The 18,300-nt window shown below is 35.1% G+C and overlaps 1 protein-coding gene across 1 annotated transcript; it reads left to right on the top strand.

Moving 5' to 3' along the window:
• The first annotated feature begins 4,106 nt into the window (after positions 1-4,106).
• On the top strand, positions 4,107-16,403 carry LOC101893809 (uncharacterized). Its single transcript, XM_059132232.1, has 6 exons — positions 4,107-4,723; positions 10,760-10,890; positions 12,504-12,627; positions 12,706-13,203; positions 13,268-13,614; positions 16,238-16,403. The coding sequence occupies exons 1-6, from the start codon at positions 4,568-4,570 to the stop codon at positions 16,326-16,328; spliced, it is 1,347 nt and encodes a 448-aa protein (XP_058988215.1). The 5' UTR covers positions 4,107-4,567; the 3' UTR covers positions 16,329-16,403.
• Positions 16,404-18,300: the final 1,897 nt, after the last annotated feature.

Here is an 18,300-nt window from a genome sequence, read left to right as displayed (position 1 = left end):
GGTATTAAATCAATGGAACACAATTCTAAAAAGATTCCTTTGTAATTAACTCATGGCAGAATTATTGGTTGATACTCTGTAGGAAAGTAGAAATGGCGCTACTTTTGTTAATCAGTTATGAGACATTGTCAATACTTTGTCAACAAACTCACAGAGAACAAGTGAAAAAGCTGTAAGTTCGGCCGGGCCGAACTTTTAATACCCTCCACCATTTGGTATAAATTTGGCAATTTCCAAAAAAAAAAATAAATAAATAAAATAAAAAAATCCTTTAAAAATTCTGTTAAAATCTTAAAAATACCGAATGTCTATACGACGACGTATACCTGCATAGGCAACTTTTGTCATAAGTTATTACAACATTTAAATGCGAAACTTGAAGAAAAATTTGTTTATAATGTAGCTAAAATCATCAAAATACCGAATATAGGGGGTACCGTTATATGGGGGCTATACGAAGACGTGGACCTGCACAGACAATTTTCTGGCATGGGCTGAAGTATATATTACGAACTTCAAATGCGAAATTTAAAACAATCCCGGTAAATAATGTCGCTAAAATCATCAAAATACCGAATATCGGGGGGTACGGTATATGGGGCCTATACGAAGACGTGGACCTACATGGTCCATTTTCTGTTTACTGCTGCAGTGTCTATTACGAACTTCAAATACTAAATTTGGAACGGTTCCGTTAAATAATGTTGCTAAAATCATCAAAATACCGAATATCGGGGGGTACGGTATATGGGGGCTATACGAAGACGTGGACCTACATGGCCCATTTTCTGTTTTCTGCTGCAGTATCTATTACGAACTTCAAATACACAAATTTGGAACGGTTCCGTTAAATAATGTCGCTAAAATCATCAAAATACCGAATATCGGGGGGTACCATTATATGGGGGCTATACGAAGACGTGGACCTGCACAGATAATTTTCTGTCTTAGGCTGTAGTATCCATTACGAACTTCAAATGCCAAATTTGAAACAATTCCGGTGAATAATGTCGCTAAAATCATCAAAATACCGAATATCGAGAGGTACCGTTATATGGGGGCTATATGAAAACTTGGACCTACATGACCCATTTACGAACTTAACCTGCCTACTGGCAAAATATACATGTGTGCAAAATTTTAGCCTTCTATCTCAATTTGTTCGAAAGATAGCGTGATTACAACAGACAGACAGACGGACAGACAGACAGACAGACAGACAGACAGACACACAGACAGACAGACGGACATGGCTAAATCGTCTTAGAATTTTACGCTGATCAAGAATATATATACTTTGTTGGGTCTGACGTGAGTATTTCGAGGAGTTACAAACGGAATGACAAAATTAATATACCCTCCATAGTATGGTGGAGGGTATAAAAATACTCTCAATGAGAATAACCGTTAACAATGACAGCTGATACATTCTGTCTCATCTCTTTTTCTTTATTTTATTAATTGGTTTGAGGCAGACAACAATTTTGACGGTTGTGAAAAGTAAACGAATTGGCAAATTGCAAAATTAATTAAAATTATAAAATAAAAGTATGAGTAAATGATAAGACTTATCAACAAATAGTAAGTTTTATACCAAAATAGAAACAGCGATGTGGTAGACAACATTTGTGGAGGAAGTTGTGATTCTAATATTGTGGAGAATATGTTTTGGTGTCTGCTGATGATTTTGGAAAGTTCCTACAGATTTTCCAATTTCAAAATTGACTTTGCTTTGAAGACGTTTGGAGAAGGAGGGTTTAGTGATACGCCGTAATAAATAAATATATTTTAAATGATTTTTTATTATTTGTTTTATTTCCAGATGTTATATCAACTTTTTGTGGAACAGTGAATAAAATAGTTAAAGCCGCTTTTGAACGACAAAAGAAAAACAGGTTTCAAACAGACAAGTAGGACCATGCTACAATTAAATAAAGGTAAGACAGAACTATTATATGATTTTATTTTCTTGACTAACATTTGTAAAAATTGTTTAGAAAATATTCAAATTGGGTGAGATGAAAATAACTGCAACCAACTTCAGACTGCTGTCATAACTAAGCCACTCGTCCGACAGCTGTTAAAATTATTCCAGCCTATTATATTGTTTACCAGCGTACAAAAGCATTTTGTTGAGCATTTTTCCAGAAGAAAAGTTATTCGTGATAAAATTCAAGCGTGATAGTGTGATTTCTTTACATTTGGCTGGAAAACCACAAGTGGCTATCGTTAGAGCACTCCAGCATTTACATGTGAATAAAACTTTTGTGCCTCGTACCATCGCTCGTTACCGTGATACTGTTAGCATAGCCCGACGTCAAGGAAGTGGACGGAAGAAAACAGCGACAACAGCAGAAATGGTTCGAAAAGTAAAGAAGCGACTTGATCAAAACCCGCGTCGCAGTGGCCGAAAAATGTCTGGTGAGCGGAACATATCGCAATAATGCATTCGGCAAATATTGAAAAATGAGCTTGGGGTAAAGACACTGATATTCCAAAAAGTTCAAGAACTTACACGGCAACGGAGAGAAAATAGACTCAAAAGAGCTAATAAGTTGCTTCGCTTGGTCGAAAGTGGTGAACTGCTGAATTTGGGTTTCTTCGATGAGAAAACATTTGTTGTCCAGCAGTTTATAAACAAACAAAATGATCGGGTTCACATGCCAAAAAGGTCAGCTGAAAATGTGCACCATCGGTTCGCCACCAGAACTCAAGCACCGGCCATGGTGATGGTGTAGGCCGATTGTCGCTCTCCGCTCGTATTATCAGAATAAATACCGAATATTATTGCGAAAATATTCTGGAGGGCGTATTCAGGCCTTTGGCACGCAAACATTTTGGCCGCAGGCCTTGGATACTCCAACAGGACTCAGCACGCGCCACCCAAGAATGGTTACAAAATTAGGTTCCTCACTTCATTTCCAGCACACCATGGCCACCAAAATCTCCGGATGCCCATCCGTTGGACTATTGTGTCTGGAGTATTTTGGAAACAAGATGGCATCAGAATAAATGCCGAATATTATTGCGAAAATATTCTGGAGGGTGTATTAATACCTTGGGCACGCAAATATTTTGGTCGCAGACCTTGGACATTCCAACAGGACTCAGCACGCGCCACCCAAGAATGGTTACAAAATGAGGTTCCTCGCTTCATTTCCAGCACACCATGGCCACCAAAATCTCCGGATACCAATCCGTTGGACTATTGTGTCGGAAGTATTTTGGAAATCAAGGTTGGCACTAAAAAATACCAAAAGGTCGTTCACCTCAAGCAAGCGTTTCGCCGGAAATGGGCCAAAATACCGCAGAGCAACATTCGAGCAACGTGTGGCGGTTTCATTGACCGTTTGTAGGCCATAATTCGTGCCAAAGGTGAACACTTCGAACAAATCTAAACTTATTCTAAAATTTGATGCTATTTTCGACATTTGTTGCTTTCATTGAATAAAATTTTTTTAAAAAAAATGTAAAAGTTATGGCGTTTGACTTTGTTCCAGTTTTTCTTTATTATTTCACCCTGTAAGTTTATAGAGCATTAACCTAATCTATCGTAATAGTTCCCAAGACCATAAATATCGATGTATAATATTTAATTTAGTTCCACAGTGTAATGTAAGTAACAATTTTCAATTTTGTATTTAAATCGAAGCAGGTCTGTGTTTCTTTAACTTTTTCCGAAGTAACATAGCTATTTCTGAAAGCACAGCACATTTACTGCTTAATCTAGCCGCCTCTGTTAATATGTTTGGCATCACTTCGAATATAAGACACATAGGGCCACAGCTTTGTTAAAAAAAAAAAAAACAACATGCTGATATCTGGAAAACGAAAGTATTGGCTAGGTCCCTGCAGAGTCGTAGCATCTGACCTAGTCGACTTTAACTAAGGAATAACATTTCCCATCTATTATTTATTTACAATTGTTTCTCGATCAAGTTCAAGGTTTTACGGAACAGATATTTAGCACCGGTTTTCCGATATATATTTTAGCTAATACATTTCAAAGCTAATTATAATAAAATGAGCAGCGTTCACAATTTATTGTCGAACGTCACAAAAGCTATGCATAAAATCGAAAACGCTCAGCTCTCAGGTGTAGGGAGCGCAACAAAGACAGAATGGCTAGCTGACTGGCTGGCCAACCATTCATCCAGCTAGCTAACAAACCTCTACATTGGTGCGGACATACAATCCAAAAATCGACGAACACCTCTAAGCCAAGCATGGCGACAAACTTATGTTTAGTTCAATTTTACAAATAAACGCGATAATAGCGCGCCGGGCAAATTGTGGCGCACGCGTTTCGGTGTTTGGCTTGATGTTGAGCTGCGGAAATAAGTCAAGTGTTTTCTATTTGAAATATTCGTCATCTGTTCGTCTCCAGACGAAAGAGAAGAGTTGAATAAATAATAAAAAAAAGAAAATTAAATAAAAAATATAAATAAATAAAAAAGAGGAAATTAAAATAAAAAACGAAAATTAAAAAATAAACAAATTTTAAAAAACAAACAAAAAAATTATAAATATAAAAAAAATTAAAAAAATTAACTGAAAAAAAATAAAAATGGTCGTCCCAAGTAAAATATTTTATCCGCCGCTGTGCACCAACCACTGTTCCCAAAGTATCCTGCACCCAGGCATTGGCTGTTTGCGTTATTTTTTAAATAATTTGTACAATAGTTGTTTGGGAGGTTTCAAATATTTTTCGCCGCTACTAATTGTAAGTGTGAAATTTATATGAAAAAAACTATAAAAAATAAAAAAAAACTAAAAGTGGAATTGCAAAAAAAAAAAATATTAAAAATTAAAAAAAAAATAATTTTGAAATTCAGTTGTTTTGAATTGGAATGTGTCGTGGGGAAGCAATTAAAAAAAAATATTTTGAAAAGGGTATTCTGTGAAAATTATCCCAATCCACTCAAAATAAAGCGGGATGGAGGGCTGTAATATTCGGAAACGTTTAAACTCTTCAAATCTAAATCTCCAAAAACTCCAGCCGGCATAGAGATCGTTACTCTTGCGGATAATTGTAACGTCATGGCGTCGGCCCATATTCATGGGAACCATAGTCGAATGTAAATCTCGAAGGACTGAAATTTCCGCTCACCCAAGATTCAAGGATTCGCATTCAACAGCATATCGAAATTGTCCCTTAAACTCTAGGGACTCTATCGGGATCGTTTACAAAGATCACCTTCGACTCATTTATAAAGACTAAATTCGGCTCTTCTATAGAGCGTTCCCTCAGCTCGTCCATAGGGACTCCTCTTAGGGTCTACCTCAGCTCAGAGACACTCTCCAACTCGTCGATAGAAACTCAATCCATCTCGTCTATAGAGAATCTCTTCGGCTAGTCTATAGAGACTCTTTCAGGCTCGTCTATAGAGGTTCTCTCCTGCTCGTATATAGAGAATATCTCCGGCTCGTCCATAGAGATTCTTTCCGGATCGTCTATAGAGAATATCTCCGGCTCGTCCATAGAGATTCTTTCCGGATCGTCTATAGAGACATTCTCCGGCTCGTCCATAGAGATTTTCTACGGCTCGACCATAGAGATTATCTACGGCTCGTCCATAGAGATTCTCTACGGCTCGTCTATAGAGACTGCGTTCAGCTCGTCTATAGAGACTCCGTTCAGCTCGTCTATAGAGACTCCGTTCAGCTTGTCTATAGTTTTTGAGAGACCCTCGGTGAACGTCGATTTTTTAAAAAAAAATATTTTTTAAAGGACCATCGGTAAACGTGGATTTTTTAAAAAAATATTTTTTAAAGGACCATTGGTAAACGTGGATTTTTTAAAAAAAATATTTTTTGAATAAGGCCATAGGTAAACGTAAATTTTTAAAAAAATATTTTTTGAGGGACCATCGGTAAACGTGGATTTTTAAAAAAAAATATTTTTTGAATAAGGCCATAGGTAAACGTGGATTTTTTAAAAAAATATTTTTTGAGAGACCATCGGTAAACGTGGATTTTTTAAAAAAATATTTTTTAAAAGACTATCGGTAAACGTAGATTTTTTAAAAAAATATTTTTTTTAAAAAACCATCGGTAACGTGGATTTTTAAAAAAAATACTTTTTAAAGGACCAATGGTAAACGTGGATTTTTTAAAAAAAATATTTTTTGAGAGACCACCGATAAACGTGGATTTTTAAAAAAATATATATTTTTGAGGGACCATCGGTAAACGTGGATTTAAAAAAATATATATTTTTGAGGGACCATCGGTAAACATCGGTAAGCGTGGATTTAAAAAAAAATATTTTTGAAAGACCATTGTTAAGCGTGGATTTTTTTAAAAAAATATATTTTTGAGGGACCATCGGTAAACGTGGATTTTTAAAAAAAATATTTTTAGAGGCACCATCGGTGAACGTGGGGTTTTTAAAAAATATTTTTTGAGAGACCATCGGTAAACGTAGATTTTTTAAAAAAAATATTTTTGAAGAAGACCATCGGTAAACGTGGATTTTTTAAAAAAATATTTTTTGAGGGACCATCGGTAAACGTGGATTTTTTAAAAAAAAATATTTTTCGAGGGACCATCGGTAAACGTGGATTTTTTAAAAAAAATATTTTTTGAGGGACCATCGGTAAACGTGGATTTTTTAAAAAAATATTTTTGAAGAAGACTATCGGTAAACGTGGATTTTTTAAAAAAAATATTTTTGAAGAAGACCATCGGTAAACGTGGATTTTAAAAAAAAAATATTTTTGAAGAAGACCATCGGTAAACGTGGATTTTTTAAAAAAATATTTTTTGAGGGACCATCGGTAAACGTGGATTTTTTAAAAAAATATTTTTTGAGGGACCATCGGTAAACGTGGATTTTTTAAAAAAAATTTTTTTGAGGGACCATCGGTAAATGTGGATTTTTTAAAAAAATATTTTTTGAGGGACCATCGGTAAACGTGGATTTTTTAAAAACAATATTTTTTGAAAGACCATCCGTAAACGTGGATTTTTTAAAAGGACTATTGGTAAACGTGGATTTAAAAAAATATATTTTTTAAAGGACTATTGGTAAACGTGGATTAAAAAAATATATTTTTTAAAGGACTATCGGTAAACGTGGATTTAAAAAAAAAAAATATATATTTTTTAAAGGACCATCCATAAACCTGGATTTAAAAAAAAAATATTTTTTTAGAGGACCATCTGTGAACGTGGATTTTTTAAAAAAAATACTTTTTGAGAGACCATCGGTAAACGTGGATTTTTTTAAAAAAAATATTTTTTAAAGGACCATCGGTAAACGTGGATTTTTTTAAAAAAAATATTTTTTAAAGGACCATCGGTAAACCTGGATTTAAAAAAAATATATTTTTTAAAAAAAATATTTTTTAAAGGACCATCGGTAAACCTGGATTTAAAAAAATATAGTTTTTAAAGGACCCTCCATAAACCTGGATTTTTAAAAAAATATATTTTTTTAGAGGACCATTGGTAAACGTGGATTTTTTTTTTAAAATATATTTTTCAAAGGACCATCCATAAACCTGGATTTAAAAAAAATATATTTTTTAGAGGACCATCGGTAAACGTGGATTTTTTAAAAAAAAAAAAATTTAAGAGACCATCGGTAAATGTGGATTTTTAAAAAAAATAATTTTTGAAGGGTTTTTTAAAAAATATATTTTGAAGGAATATTTTTTAAAAACTATTTTTTAAAAGGCCATCAGTAAATGCGCAGAGATTTTTAGATTATTATTAATATTTATTATTTTTTAAACATTTTTTGAATTAAATACTTTTTCACGTCTAATCCGGGTTTTGACCTGACTTTTGACTTATTTTGCGACTAAAACATTTTAATGCTTAAATTAGCATGACGAATAATATGTATTCGTATGTTAAAAGGGGGTCCCCCAAAACTCTCTTAAGTCTGTTAACCTCTTCCATAATAATATTACCCAGACAATGGCTAACTAATTTACATTTGTTATTTATTTCCACAGTGTTATAATACTATCTAAATTCAAATTCGTATTTAAGTAGTATACTATTTTTAAAAGCTCCCATATGTGTCTTTTAGTCTAGTCTTTTTTCCAAACATATACAGATAATTTAGAGAACTTATTTGAATACAAAATCATTTCAAATTTCTTTCTTTTCCTAGGCAAGTCACGTTTTTGTGACAAACTTTGTCACTCAAAAATGTTTGATTTCCCATACAAATTCCAAATTTTACAAAATAAATACCAAAAAATATTTTTGTATATATTAGCATAGTAATTTCTTTTATATAATTTTATATCAGATCATCCCAAGAAGCAACAATGGCGGGGCTTAACTTAATTCAATGTTAATTATGCGACAGCAATTGATGCTGATCAAATTTATAGGTTAATAATTTATTTTGTTTTAGAATATTTTTTTTTTTTAATTTCTATTTGGCCAGACTGGACTTGTTTGAAATATTTATCGATTTACATTTTCTTTAATTGAATTTGTTGAAAGATTTTATTTTAATTTAATTAAGCACGAGTTCTAAACGCCATTATTAGAAAAGAACCGACGTGTTTCTATTCTACACAATATAATTTCATTTTTAAAAGCGGATTGTCGTCATAGGTAGTTACACAACAATGGGTACGACATATAACGTAATTAAACCGGAAATGAAACATAAAAATCGAGTTGGACCTAAAATTATTATCCCATCGAAATTTGTTTAAGTTTGATACCAATATTACCAATACCAATATAATGTGGAATATTTGAATCCTGTATAACTATGGTGGTCATTTTAGACGAGCTGGGGGGAGTCTTTATAGACGAGCCGAGGGGAGTCTTTATAGACGAGCCGAGGGGAGTCTTTATAGACGAGCCGAGGGGAGTCTTTATAGGCGAGAGGAGGCGAGTCTTTATAGATGAGAGGAGGCGAGTCTTTATAGACGAGCATCGGGAGTCTTTATAGACGAGAGGAGGCGAGTCTTTATAGACGAGCATCGGGAGTCTTTATAGACGAGCGGAGGGGAGACTTTATAGACGAGCAACGGGAGTCTTTATAGACGGGCGGAGGGGAGTCTTTATAGACGGGCGGAGGGGAGTCTTTATAGACGGGCGGAGGGGAGTCTTTATAGACGGGCGGAGGGGAGTCTTTATAGACGGGCGGAGGGGAGTCTTTATAGACGGGCGGAGGGGAGTCTTTGTAGACGAGCGGAGGGGAGACTTTATAGACGAGCTGAAACCAGGGAGCCTTTATAGACGAGCGGAGTAGAGTCTTTAAGGACGGGCTGAGGGGACGACGACGAGCGGAGGGGAGTCTTTATAAAAGAGCAGGGGGGAGTCTTTATAGACGAGCAGAAGGGAGTCTTTATAGACGAGCGGAGGGGAGTCTTTATGGAAGAGTGGTGGCGAGTCTATATAGACGAGTGGATGCGAGTCATTATAGACGAGCTGAGGGAATCTTTAACTACGAGCTGAAGGGAGTTTTTACAGACGAGCAGAGAAGATAATCTATGGACAAGTGGAGGAAGGAGATAGACTAGAGCTGAAGGCCGTTTTTCTACATGATTTTAATAATATTGAATGAAAGCAAAAAATGTCGGAAATAGCATCAACATTTAGAATACGTTTAGATTTGCTCGAATTGGTCTACTATGGCACGAATTATAGCCTTCAAACGGCCAATGAAACCGTCACACACTGCCTGAATGTTGCTCTGCGGGTTTTTGGCCCATTCCCGGTGAGGGGATGGACCAAAATCTCCAGACACAATAGTCCGGAGATTTTGGTGGCCATTGTGCGCTGGAAATGAAGCGAGGAACCTCATTTTGTAACTTTCCTTGGGTGGGGCGTGCTGAGTGCGATGATGCTGAGTCCTGTTGGAATGTCCAAGGTTTGCGGTCAAAATGTTTGCGTGCCCAAGGCTTTAATACACACACAATATTCGGTATTTATTCTAATGCCACGGTCGATTAATACGAATGGAGAGCGACCATGGGCTGTTATGGCGGCCCACACCATCACCATGGGCGGCGCTTGAGTTCTGGTGGCCAACCGAAGGTGCACATTTTCAGCTGACCTCTTTGGCAAGTAAACAGGATCATTTTGTTTGTTTACAAACTGCTGGACAACGAATGTTTTCTCATCGGAGAAAATCAAATTCGGCAGTTCACCACTTTCGGTCAAGCGAAGCAACTCTTTAGCTCTTTTGAGTCTATTTTCTTTCTGTTGCGGTGTAAGTTCTTGCACTTTTTGGAATTTGTGTGGCTTTACCCCGAGCTCATTTTTCAATATTTGCCGAATGGAATATTGCGATATGTTCAGCTCACGAGGCATCTTTCGGCCACTACGACGCGGGTTTCGATCAAGTCGCTTCTTTAGTTTCGAACCATTTCTGCTGATGTTGCTGCTTTCTTCCGTCCACTTCTTTGACGTCGGGTTACGCTACCAGTATCACGGTAACGAGCGATGGTTCGAGACACAAAATTTTTTTCACATTTTAATGCTGGATTTAACGATAACCACTTGGGGTTTTCAGAAAAATAATTGAAAAAGCCAAGATTTACAACTTTATTAAAAAAAAAATTAAAAAAAAAACAATGTAAATGCAAATTTCGAATTGGCTTTCTAAATACAATTTTAAAAAGTTCACATGTAAAATATTATATAATTTGTTAATAGAAACGCTCGACGACTCTTTGTATTTCCATGAACTTTGAACGGCACTTTTTTCTTTGCATTGGCAATGCACTTCATTTCATGTTTCTTTTTGTTAAAATTTTGTATTTTGATTTAATTACAGACCCCCTTATTATTGAAATTGAAAACAATGGACAATGAATTATTCCTAAGTACATTAAAATACTATCTGAAGACGGTGGGTTTGACGGCAATGGCAGCTTCGTCTTCGTTTTATTTCATTTGTTTATTTAGGTAAGTGAAACAAAAAAAAAAAAATATTTAAAATTGAGCGAAAATTTTGATTTTAATAAAAAAAAAAAATAGAAATGGAACCGAATTTGAAAACTAAAAATTTAAAAAATATAAAAAATGGTTCCTTGGAGGAAGTCTTAAAACGCCAACACATTTTTCTTTCGTCTTCTCCATCGGATAATCCTACTTTTTTAGATTTATCTTACGTTTATCTATGACGATACGAAAGCTATTTTCTATATCCTCCACCATAGTATGGAGGGTATATTAAGTTTGTCATTTCATTTGTAAGACCTCGAAATATACATTTTAGACCCCACAAAGTATATATATTCTTGATCTGCATAAAATTCAATGTCGATTTAGCGATGTCCGTCCGTCTTTGGAAACCACTTAAGCTTCCGAACGAAATAAAGTAGTTTGATAAAATTTTACTCAAATGTATATTATGTCTGCAGGACTTTTGGTATTGAAAATGGACCAGGTGGGTCCACGTTTTGGTATTGCCCCATATAATGGTACCTCCCTATTTTCACCTCACCGGTTTTCACCGGAAATGTTTCAAATTTGGTATTTGAAGTTCGTAATTGATACTAAAGCCTATGACGGAGAATTGTCTGTGAAGGCCCACGTTTTCGTATAGCCCCCATATAACGGTACCACCCGATATTCGGTATTTTGATTATATTAGCGGCATTATTCAAATTTGGTATTTGAAGTTCGTAATGGATACTACAGCCTATGGCAGAGGATTGTCTGTGCAGGTCCACGGCTTCGTATAGCCCATATATAACGGTACCTCCCTATTTTTTGTATTTTAGAGATTTAAGCGAGATTATTTACCGGAATTGTTTGAAATTTGGTATTTGAAGTTCGTAATGGATGCTACAGCCTATGACAGAGAATTGTCTGTGCAGGTCCACTTCTTCGTATAGCCCCCATATAACAGTACCTCCCGATATTCGGTATTTTGATGATTTTAGCGACATTATTCTCCTGATTTGTTTCAAATTTGGTATTTGAAGTTCGTAATGAATACTACAGCCCATGACAGAAACTTGTCCACACCGGTGTACCTCTTCGTATAGCCCCCATATAACGGTACTTCCCGATATTCGGTATTTTGACGATTTTAGCGACATTATTCACCGGAATTGTTTCAAATTTGGTATTTGAAGTTCGTAATGAATACAACAGCCTATGACAGAAAATTGTCTGTGCAGGTCCACATCTTCGTATAGCCCCCATATAACGGTATTTCCCGATATTCGGTATTTTGATGATTTTAGCGACATTATTTACCGGAATTATTTCACATTTTGTATTTAAAGTTCGTAATGCATACTACAGCCTATGACAGTAAATTGTTTGTTCAGGTCCACGTCTTCGTATAGCCTCTATATAACGGTACCTCCCGATATTCGGTTTTTTGATGATTTTTAACAGAATTTTGAAAAGGATTTTATTTTTTTATTGAAAAATTTCAAACTCGTTTCAAATGTTGGATGGTATTCAAAGTTCGGCCCCACCGAACTTACAGCTTTTTAACTTGTTGATATTAATTCAAAATCATATTTTCGTCCCTTAACAAGCAATTATTTCAATTTTTTCAGAAATCAATTGGGAAGTTTTCAAAAATATACCACACTTTTCATACCGACAGTGTTCGGTATGCAATTCTGTTGGTTTATGCCGGATAAGACACTGAAACTTTTTTGCACAGCCACTTCGCAGGCGGTAAGTATTAACTAAAAAAATGTAAGCCCTAAACTCCCATACTCCATGTGTACATGTTCCCCCAATTTACATTCCCAGGTATTCGAGGGCATTTTAAAACAATTCCCCAATCTTATAACCCGCCTCCTGTTGCACTCGACCTCTTTGCAAACCTTTCTCTTTATGATTAACAGTGCCATTATTTTACATTTCAAACGCCTAAAAGTATACAAAGGATTTTGGTTTATGCAGCCATATGGAATTGAAAAGTCACCGTCCATTTCAGCAGCAGGAGCAGCGCCGTTAGGAGCTGAGGGAGCTATGGAAAATATTGTCGACATAAATGCCAACATTGTAGAGCATAGTTGGAAACCCCGTAACCAGTGTGTACATGGTCAAACGAAATGTTTGAAATTTATTTTGGATGGCATTAAGGTTGGTCTAACCTGTGGCATACCTATGGATTTGCTAAATGCCCTCTTGAAGGGTGGCGTGCCCAAGGGTTGCAAAGGTATGATGAAGGTCGTTGCGGCAAAACTGAAACAATTTCGTCCAAATATGGCTGGATTTTTTCTGCTCTATGGTGGTATTTATAGGGTGAGTTTTAAATCAGATTTTTCAATTTTAAAAAATTTGTAATTTTTTTAATATTTTTTTTTAGATCTCATCATGTCTTTTGTACAAATACTATGGCCATTTGTCACGTGACCTACAACATATATTGGCCGCCTTTTTGGGTGGTGCCTCATATCTGTGGGTTGATAAAGTCTCCTTCTTCACCCTGTCTACGGTGATAGCCATTCAGGCCCTGTGGCAAGAGTTCTGCAATCGCATGTCTGCGGCCAAGAAAACCTCATCGAATTTAGTGTTGAAATTGCTAAAGGATATCTCATTTTCCCATGTCATCTTTACCCTGAATATGGGGTACTTGGTACATAACTTCATTATGAACTATGAGGTGTTGAATAGTTTGACTCGAGGATTTTTAGATGGACTCAGTTCAAATCAGTAAGTATCAAAGATAAGATGTGTGCAATTAAGACTCTGAACCGACTGGTTTAGGGTGAACGGATAAAGTTGGAATTTTGAAACTATGGACTAAGTGTTTGTGGAGGTTTGTGATAAAGATGTGGTTTTGGAAATGTGCACTAAAATTGTACCAAAAGTACTAAATTGTACTACAATTGGTTTTGGGTGAAGGGATAGAGATAAAATTGTGAAATTTTATATTTCGATTACTATGTTTGAGATATGGCAGTGCTTTGAAAATGCGTCCTATATTTGCTCGAAAGGTACTAAATTTGGTATTGGGTGAAGGGATAGTTCAAGAATCCTCAAATTTTATATTTAAGTCTATGTTGGTATCTGGAAATAGGATATGGGTGAAGTAATAGAACTAAAACAATAAATGTATGAGTATGACTGTATGAGTACTACTTTATTCTTGCTCACAACAATCTTATCTGGTGGTTACAATGTAACATGTTAGAATGAGGATCGCTGTATGAGTAATTTATTGAAATTCATTCTTACTTCGGTTCTATGTTTGAGAAGCGAAATTGTCGTCTAGAACGCAGTTATTTAATAACGTAATGGCTAAGTTATCTATAATAGTACTAAATATTTAAATAAAATTCAAGGTTGCATTATTTGGGATTAAATATAAATATATAAAAATAAAACGGGTTGCTTCAAGGTAGTTTTGAAAATATGTACTATAATTGTAGGAAAAGTGCTAAATAGTAATAAATTGGGTGAAGGAATAGAACTAAATATAGAATAGAGTGTTGGGTGAAGATGTAGAGCTGGAATCCCGAAATTTGATATTCAGGTCTCTTCGGATTGGATTTGTGCTAAATTAACAGTAAAAAAGCGAAAAAAACATAATTTTCACTTTCGTAGGTAATTTTCATAAAAACTGTTGTACCTACATGTATGGTTCCTTCCTTTGACACTTTCTGCCTAAAACGAAATTTTATGTTACTTTTAGGCGCCAACTCGAAAAAAGTCCGAGAAAAAAATTATAAAAAAATGGGAATATTTTCGTATTTTTGGGAAGATTGGTGCAAATATTTGTTCTATTATACAATTCAAATAGAGATTCGTCTTCTTCCCTTTGAAGAATAATATTTTTGTCTTTGATGTCATCCTTCGTGAATGATGCTTTGTTGAAGATTTTGCACAAAGTACGGCATTAACTCTAAAATGTATATTTAGTATACGCTAGTAGCCAAATCTAAAGCAACTAAAATCGCAAAAGACAATAAATGCCCTGTACCTTTTATAAAAATAAAAAATTGAAATTATTTTTCCAGTTTTAAATGAATTAAGTACCCCATTCATTTTTAAAAAACTAAAAAGTACACAAATAATTTTGAATGAAAAATAATATATGGAATACTAAAACGACCCAATTTTGCTTGGTTAAAAACATTGGTAGAAGAATATAGGTAGACGCGTCGACGCAGCTGCTGGGACAATGAACTGTCAAACCAATTTTGGAATTGAAAATGTTGAATGAAAAATTATTTAAATTTGTAAAAATTGTTGAAAAACGCAAATTATAATAGCCTCCGAATGACGTAGTATAAGAAAACATATAAAAATCTATTTATATTTGAAAAAACATTTAAATTTTTTTGACATATCAATGCTCCCAAGCGTTGATGCATCTACCTGTATTCTTCTGTCATGGTTAAAACTAAAGCTAGTAGTCGATTATTATTATTTTTGATAGCAGCTGCACACATACGAGGCATTTAATCTATAACATGCTCAATTTGATCCTTGGGTATGCCAGGCACCCCGAATTCTTTGGAAAATGTTGTGTTTATTTGTTTTCGAATTTCGCTTGACCTTCCCGTCTACGATACTCCAAAGTTTTCTATTGGATTTAGGTCAGGTGATTGCGCCGGCCATGACATAACACCAATTTTTGACTCCCGCAACAAATCTTTGACAAGTTTTGATGCATGTTGGGGATCATTGTCTTACTGAAAACCCTAAATAAGCGAAAGGGAACAACTTGATGTGCAACACTACTTTGTAAACGAACCGATCCATAACTCCGTTTATTTCATGGATAGACACAAGTCCATGGAAAGAAATACACAGCCACGCCATTTTTGACCCTTCCTTAGGCCTCACTAGACCCTTGCAACACTGCGGCTTGAGTGTTTCTTTTTTTGGTCTTCTCATCGTAAAATTGTTCATGTCTGAACCTTTAATATTAAACGTCGACTCATCCCAGAATAAAATGGTTTTCCATTAAGCTGGATTCCAATTAATATAATCGTTTCTGAAAGCCATCGTGGCTTTCCGATTTTTCAGACATAAATGGCTTTTTTGACGGCTTACGGGCATACAGACCAGCTGCCACTACTCGTCTACGCACTGATCTCGAAAACTCTCTCACCATTCAAAACAACTGAAATTGTAGCGATTATATAAAAGTACAACAGAGTTGCTTTTCTTTTGTCCAACCAAAATCGGGTTAATGACTTTACCATACATAATTTTTTCAATAAATTGAATTTTGGTTTTTTTCCGATTTTCCATGAGCCATTGAAAGAAAAATTTTAACTATTAATTTGATTTCTTTTATTTCAATTCTCTCTTTTTCTCCTTGCAGAACCAGAATAATACGGGATACAATAACAAAACACAGCTTGGATGAACTTATGACCATTGCCAATAGCCACACGGTGAAAAGGTTGCTTTAGTTAATAAGGAAAAGCTGGGGACATATTATTACAACTTTGTATATAGTTTAAGTAAATGTATATAAGTTTTTATAAAGAATATGACGAAAAATTAACTGTTTTTAAAAAAGAGAATAATTTTTAGAAAATAAATACATTTTTAAAAAATTATAAATTAAATTCAAATTTTATTAAATGATACATTTCAAAGTAGAACATCCGTATGTATAATGCTAACAATCTATTATATTATAAAAGTGAGTTAGGCTACTTCAATGAATGAATTTGCTTATCTTGATGATCTTATTCACTCTCTCTCTCTTCCTCTAAATATGTTTGTACTCCAATTATAAGATCTTCCTTCGAGCTGTTAATATATCAGAAGAAATGTCAAATGAAATCATGAAATGTCTATAAAAAACAAGTCGAAAGTCCCTGCATATTTGTAAAAATCTGTTCTCTATTTTCACAATATAAATAAAAATAACCCAATATTACGTTTAATAAATGGATTAACTTCGTGCCATAATCTCTCATCTAAAATTCGAAGTATTACTTATGTGATTCAGTGGTGGTCGGTATTCTGGGACAGCGATAGGCAATAATCTACATTTGTTTCCGGCTTTTACCACATGCTCCATATTGAAGTGGTTCGAACACACTTGTGATGTCGATGTAAACATCACTTCACAAAGTGTACTCCATTTTCCCCAATTTTTTCATTCTTGGGGACGGAAAAAATTAACTCTTCGCTGTACATAAGCAGCTTGAAGTCATCGCATGGCATATTTTGTCACATATCATAAAGGAATGTCAGAGCCGCACTCGAATCCTGCCGTCGTTTCCCCTTATAATTTGACATTAATATGCCTAGCCATGATGCCAAACTGCTTATGTATGTGCCCCCATCCCCAGAAGTAAGAGGCATAGTATGTGACCAAGGCGCCGCTAACATAAAGATGCCCAGTGCAACAAGGAGAATGCCATTTTCTTTATAAAAATATAGTTTCCCTATGGAACTTTCTCCACCTACCCAAGTCCCTTAGGAATAACCTTTTGTGAATGGCTTAATAGTGGAAGGAAAATTTTATAAAAAGGAACACATTGCCGCTTTATGTGAACATGACAAAATAAATTTTTATGACACTGCCCAAAACTAACAGAAAGGCATATTTATCCCAATAACTGGGATAAAATAATGGTAGCTAGAGCTATACAAGTTTTTAGCAACACTGTTTCCGCAGCCATACGCTCACTTCTCGTCAACGGTGTCCTGAATGAAGAGTTGGAGGTCGCTGCTGATTTAATTAAAAAAAATTAACGACATTTTTGACGAACTAAACGTTACGCTGCTAACTTAAAATTGCACAGTATGCTATGGCAAGGAGAATGATATTTTCACTTGTCGTCAACGGTGTCATAAATGAAGAACACAGCAGATTTCATTAAATGAAAATTAACGACATTTTTGACGAACTATACGTTACGCCGCTAACATAAAATTGAACAGTATGCTATGCCAAGGAGAATGCTATTTTTTCTTTATAAAAATATAGTTTCCCTATGGGACTTTCTCCACTTTTCCAAGTCCCTTATTTGTGAATGGCTTAATAGTGGAAGGAAAAATTATTAAAAAGGAACACATTGCGGCTATATATGAACATGACAAAATGAATTTTAATATAAAACTCTGCCCAAAACTAACAGAAAGGCACATATATCCCAATAACTGGGATAAAATGACGGTGGCTAGAGCTATACAAGTTTTTAGCAACACTGTTTCCGCAGCCATACGCACACTTGTCGTCAATGGTGTCCTAAATAAAAAGGCGGAGGTCACAGCTGATTTTATTAAAAACATAAACGAAATTTTTGAAGAACTGAACGTTACGCCGATAACTTAAAGTTGCAGAGTATGCTATGCCAAGGAGAATGCTATTTTCTTTATAAAAATAAAAAATGTAGTTTGGGACTTTCCCCACCCTTCAAGTCC

The sequence above is a fragment of the Musca domestica genome, unplaced genomic scaffold (assembly GCF_030504385.1).
Source record: "Musca domestica strain aabys unplaced genomic scaffold, Musca_domestica.polishedcontigs.V.1.1 1, whole genome shotgun sequence".
NCBI lineage: Eukaryota > Metazoa > Arthropoda > Insecta > Diptera > Muscidae > Musca > Musca domestica.
The sequence above is the reverse complement of the archived record's forward strand: the minus strand, read 5'-3'. Positions and strand labels throughout refer to the sequence as shown.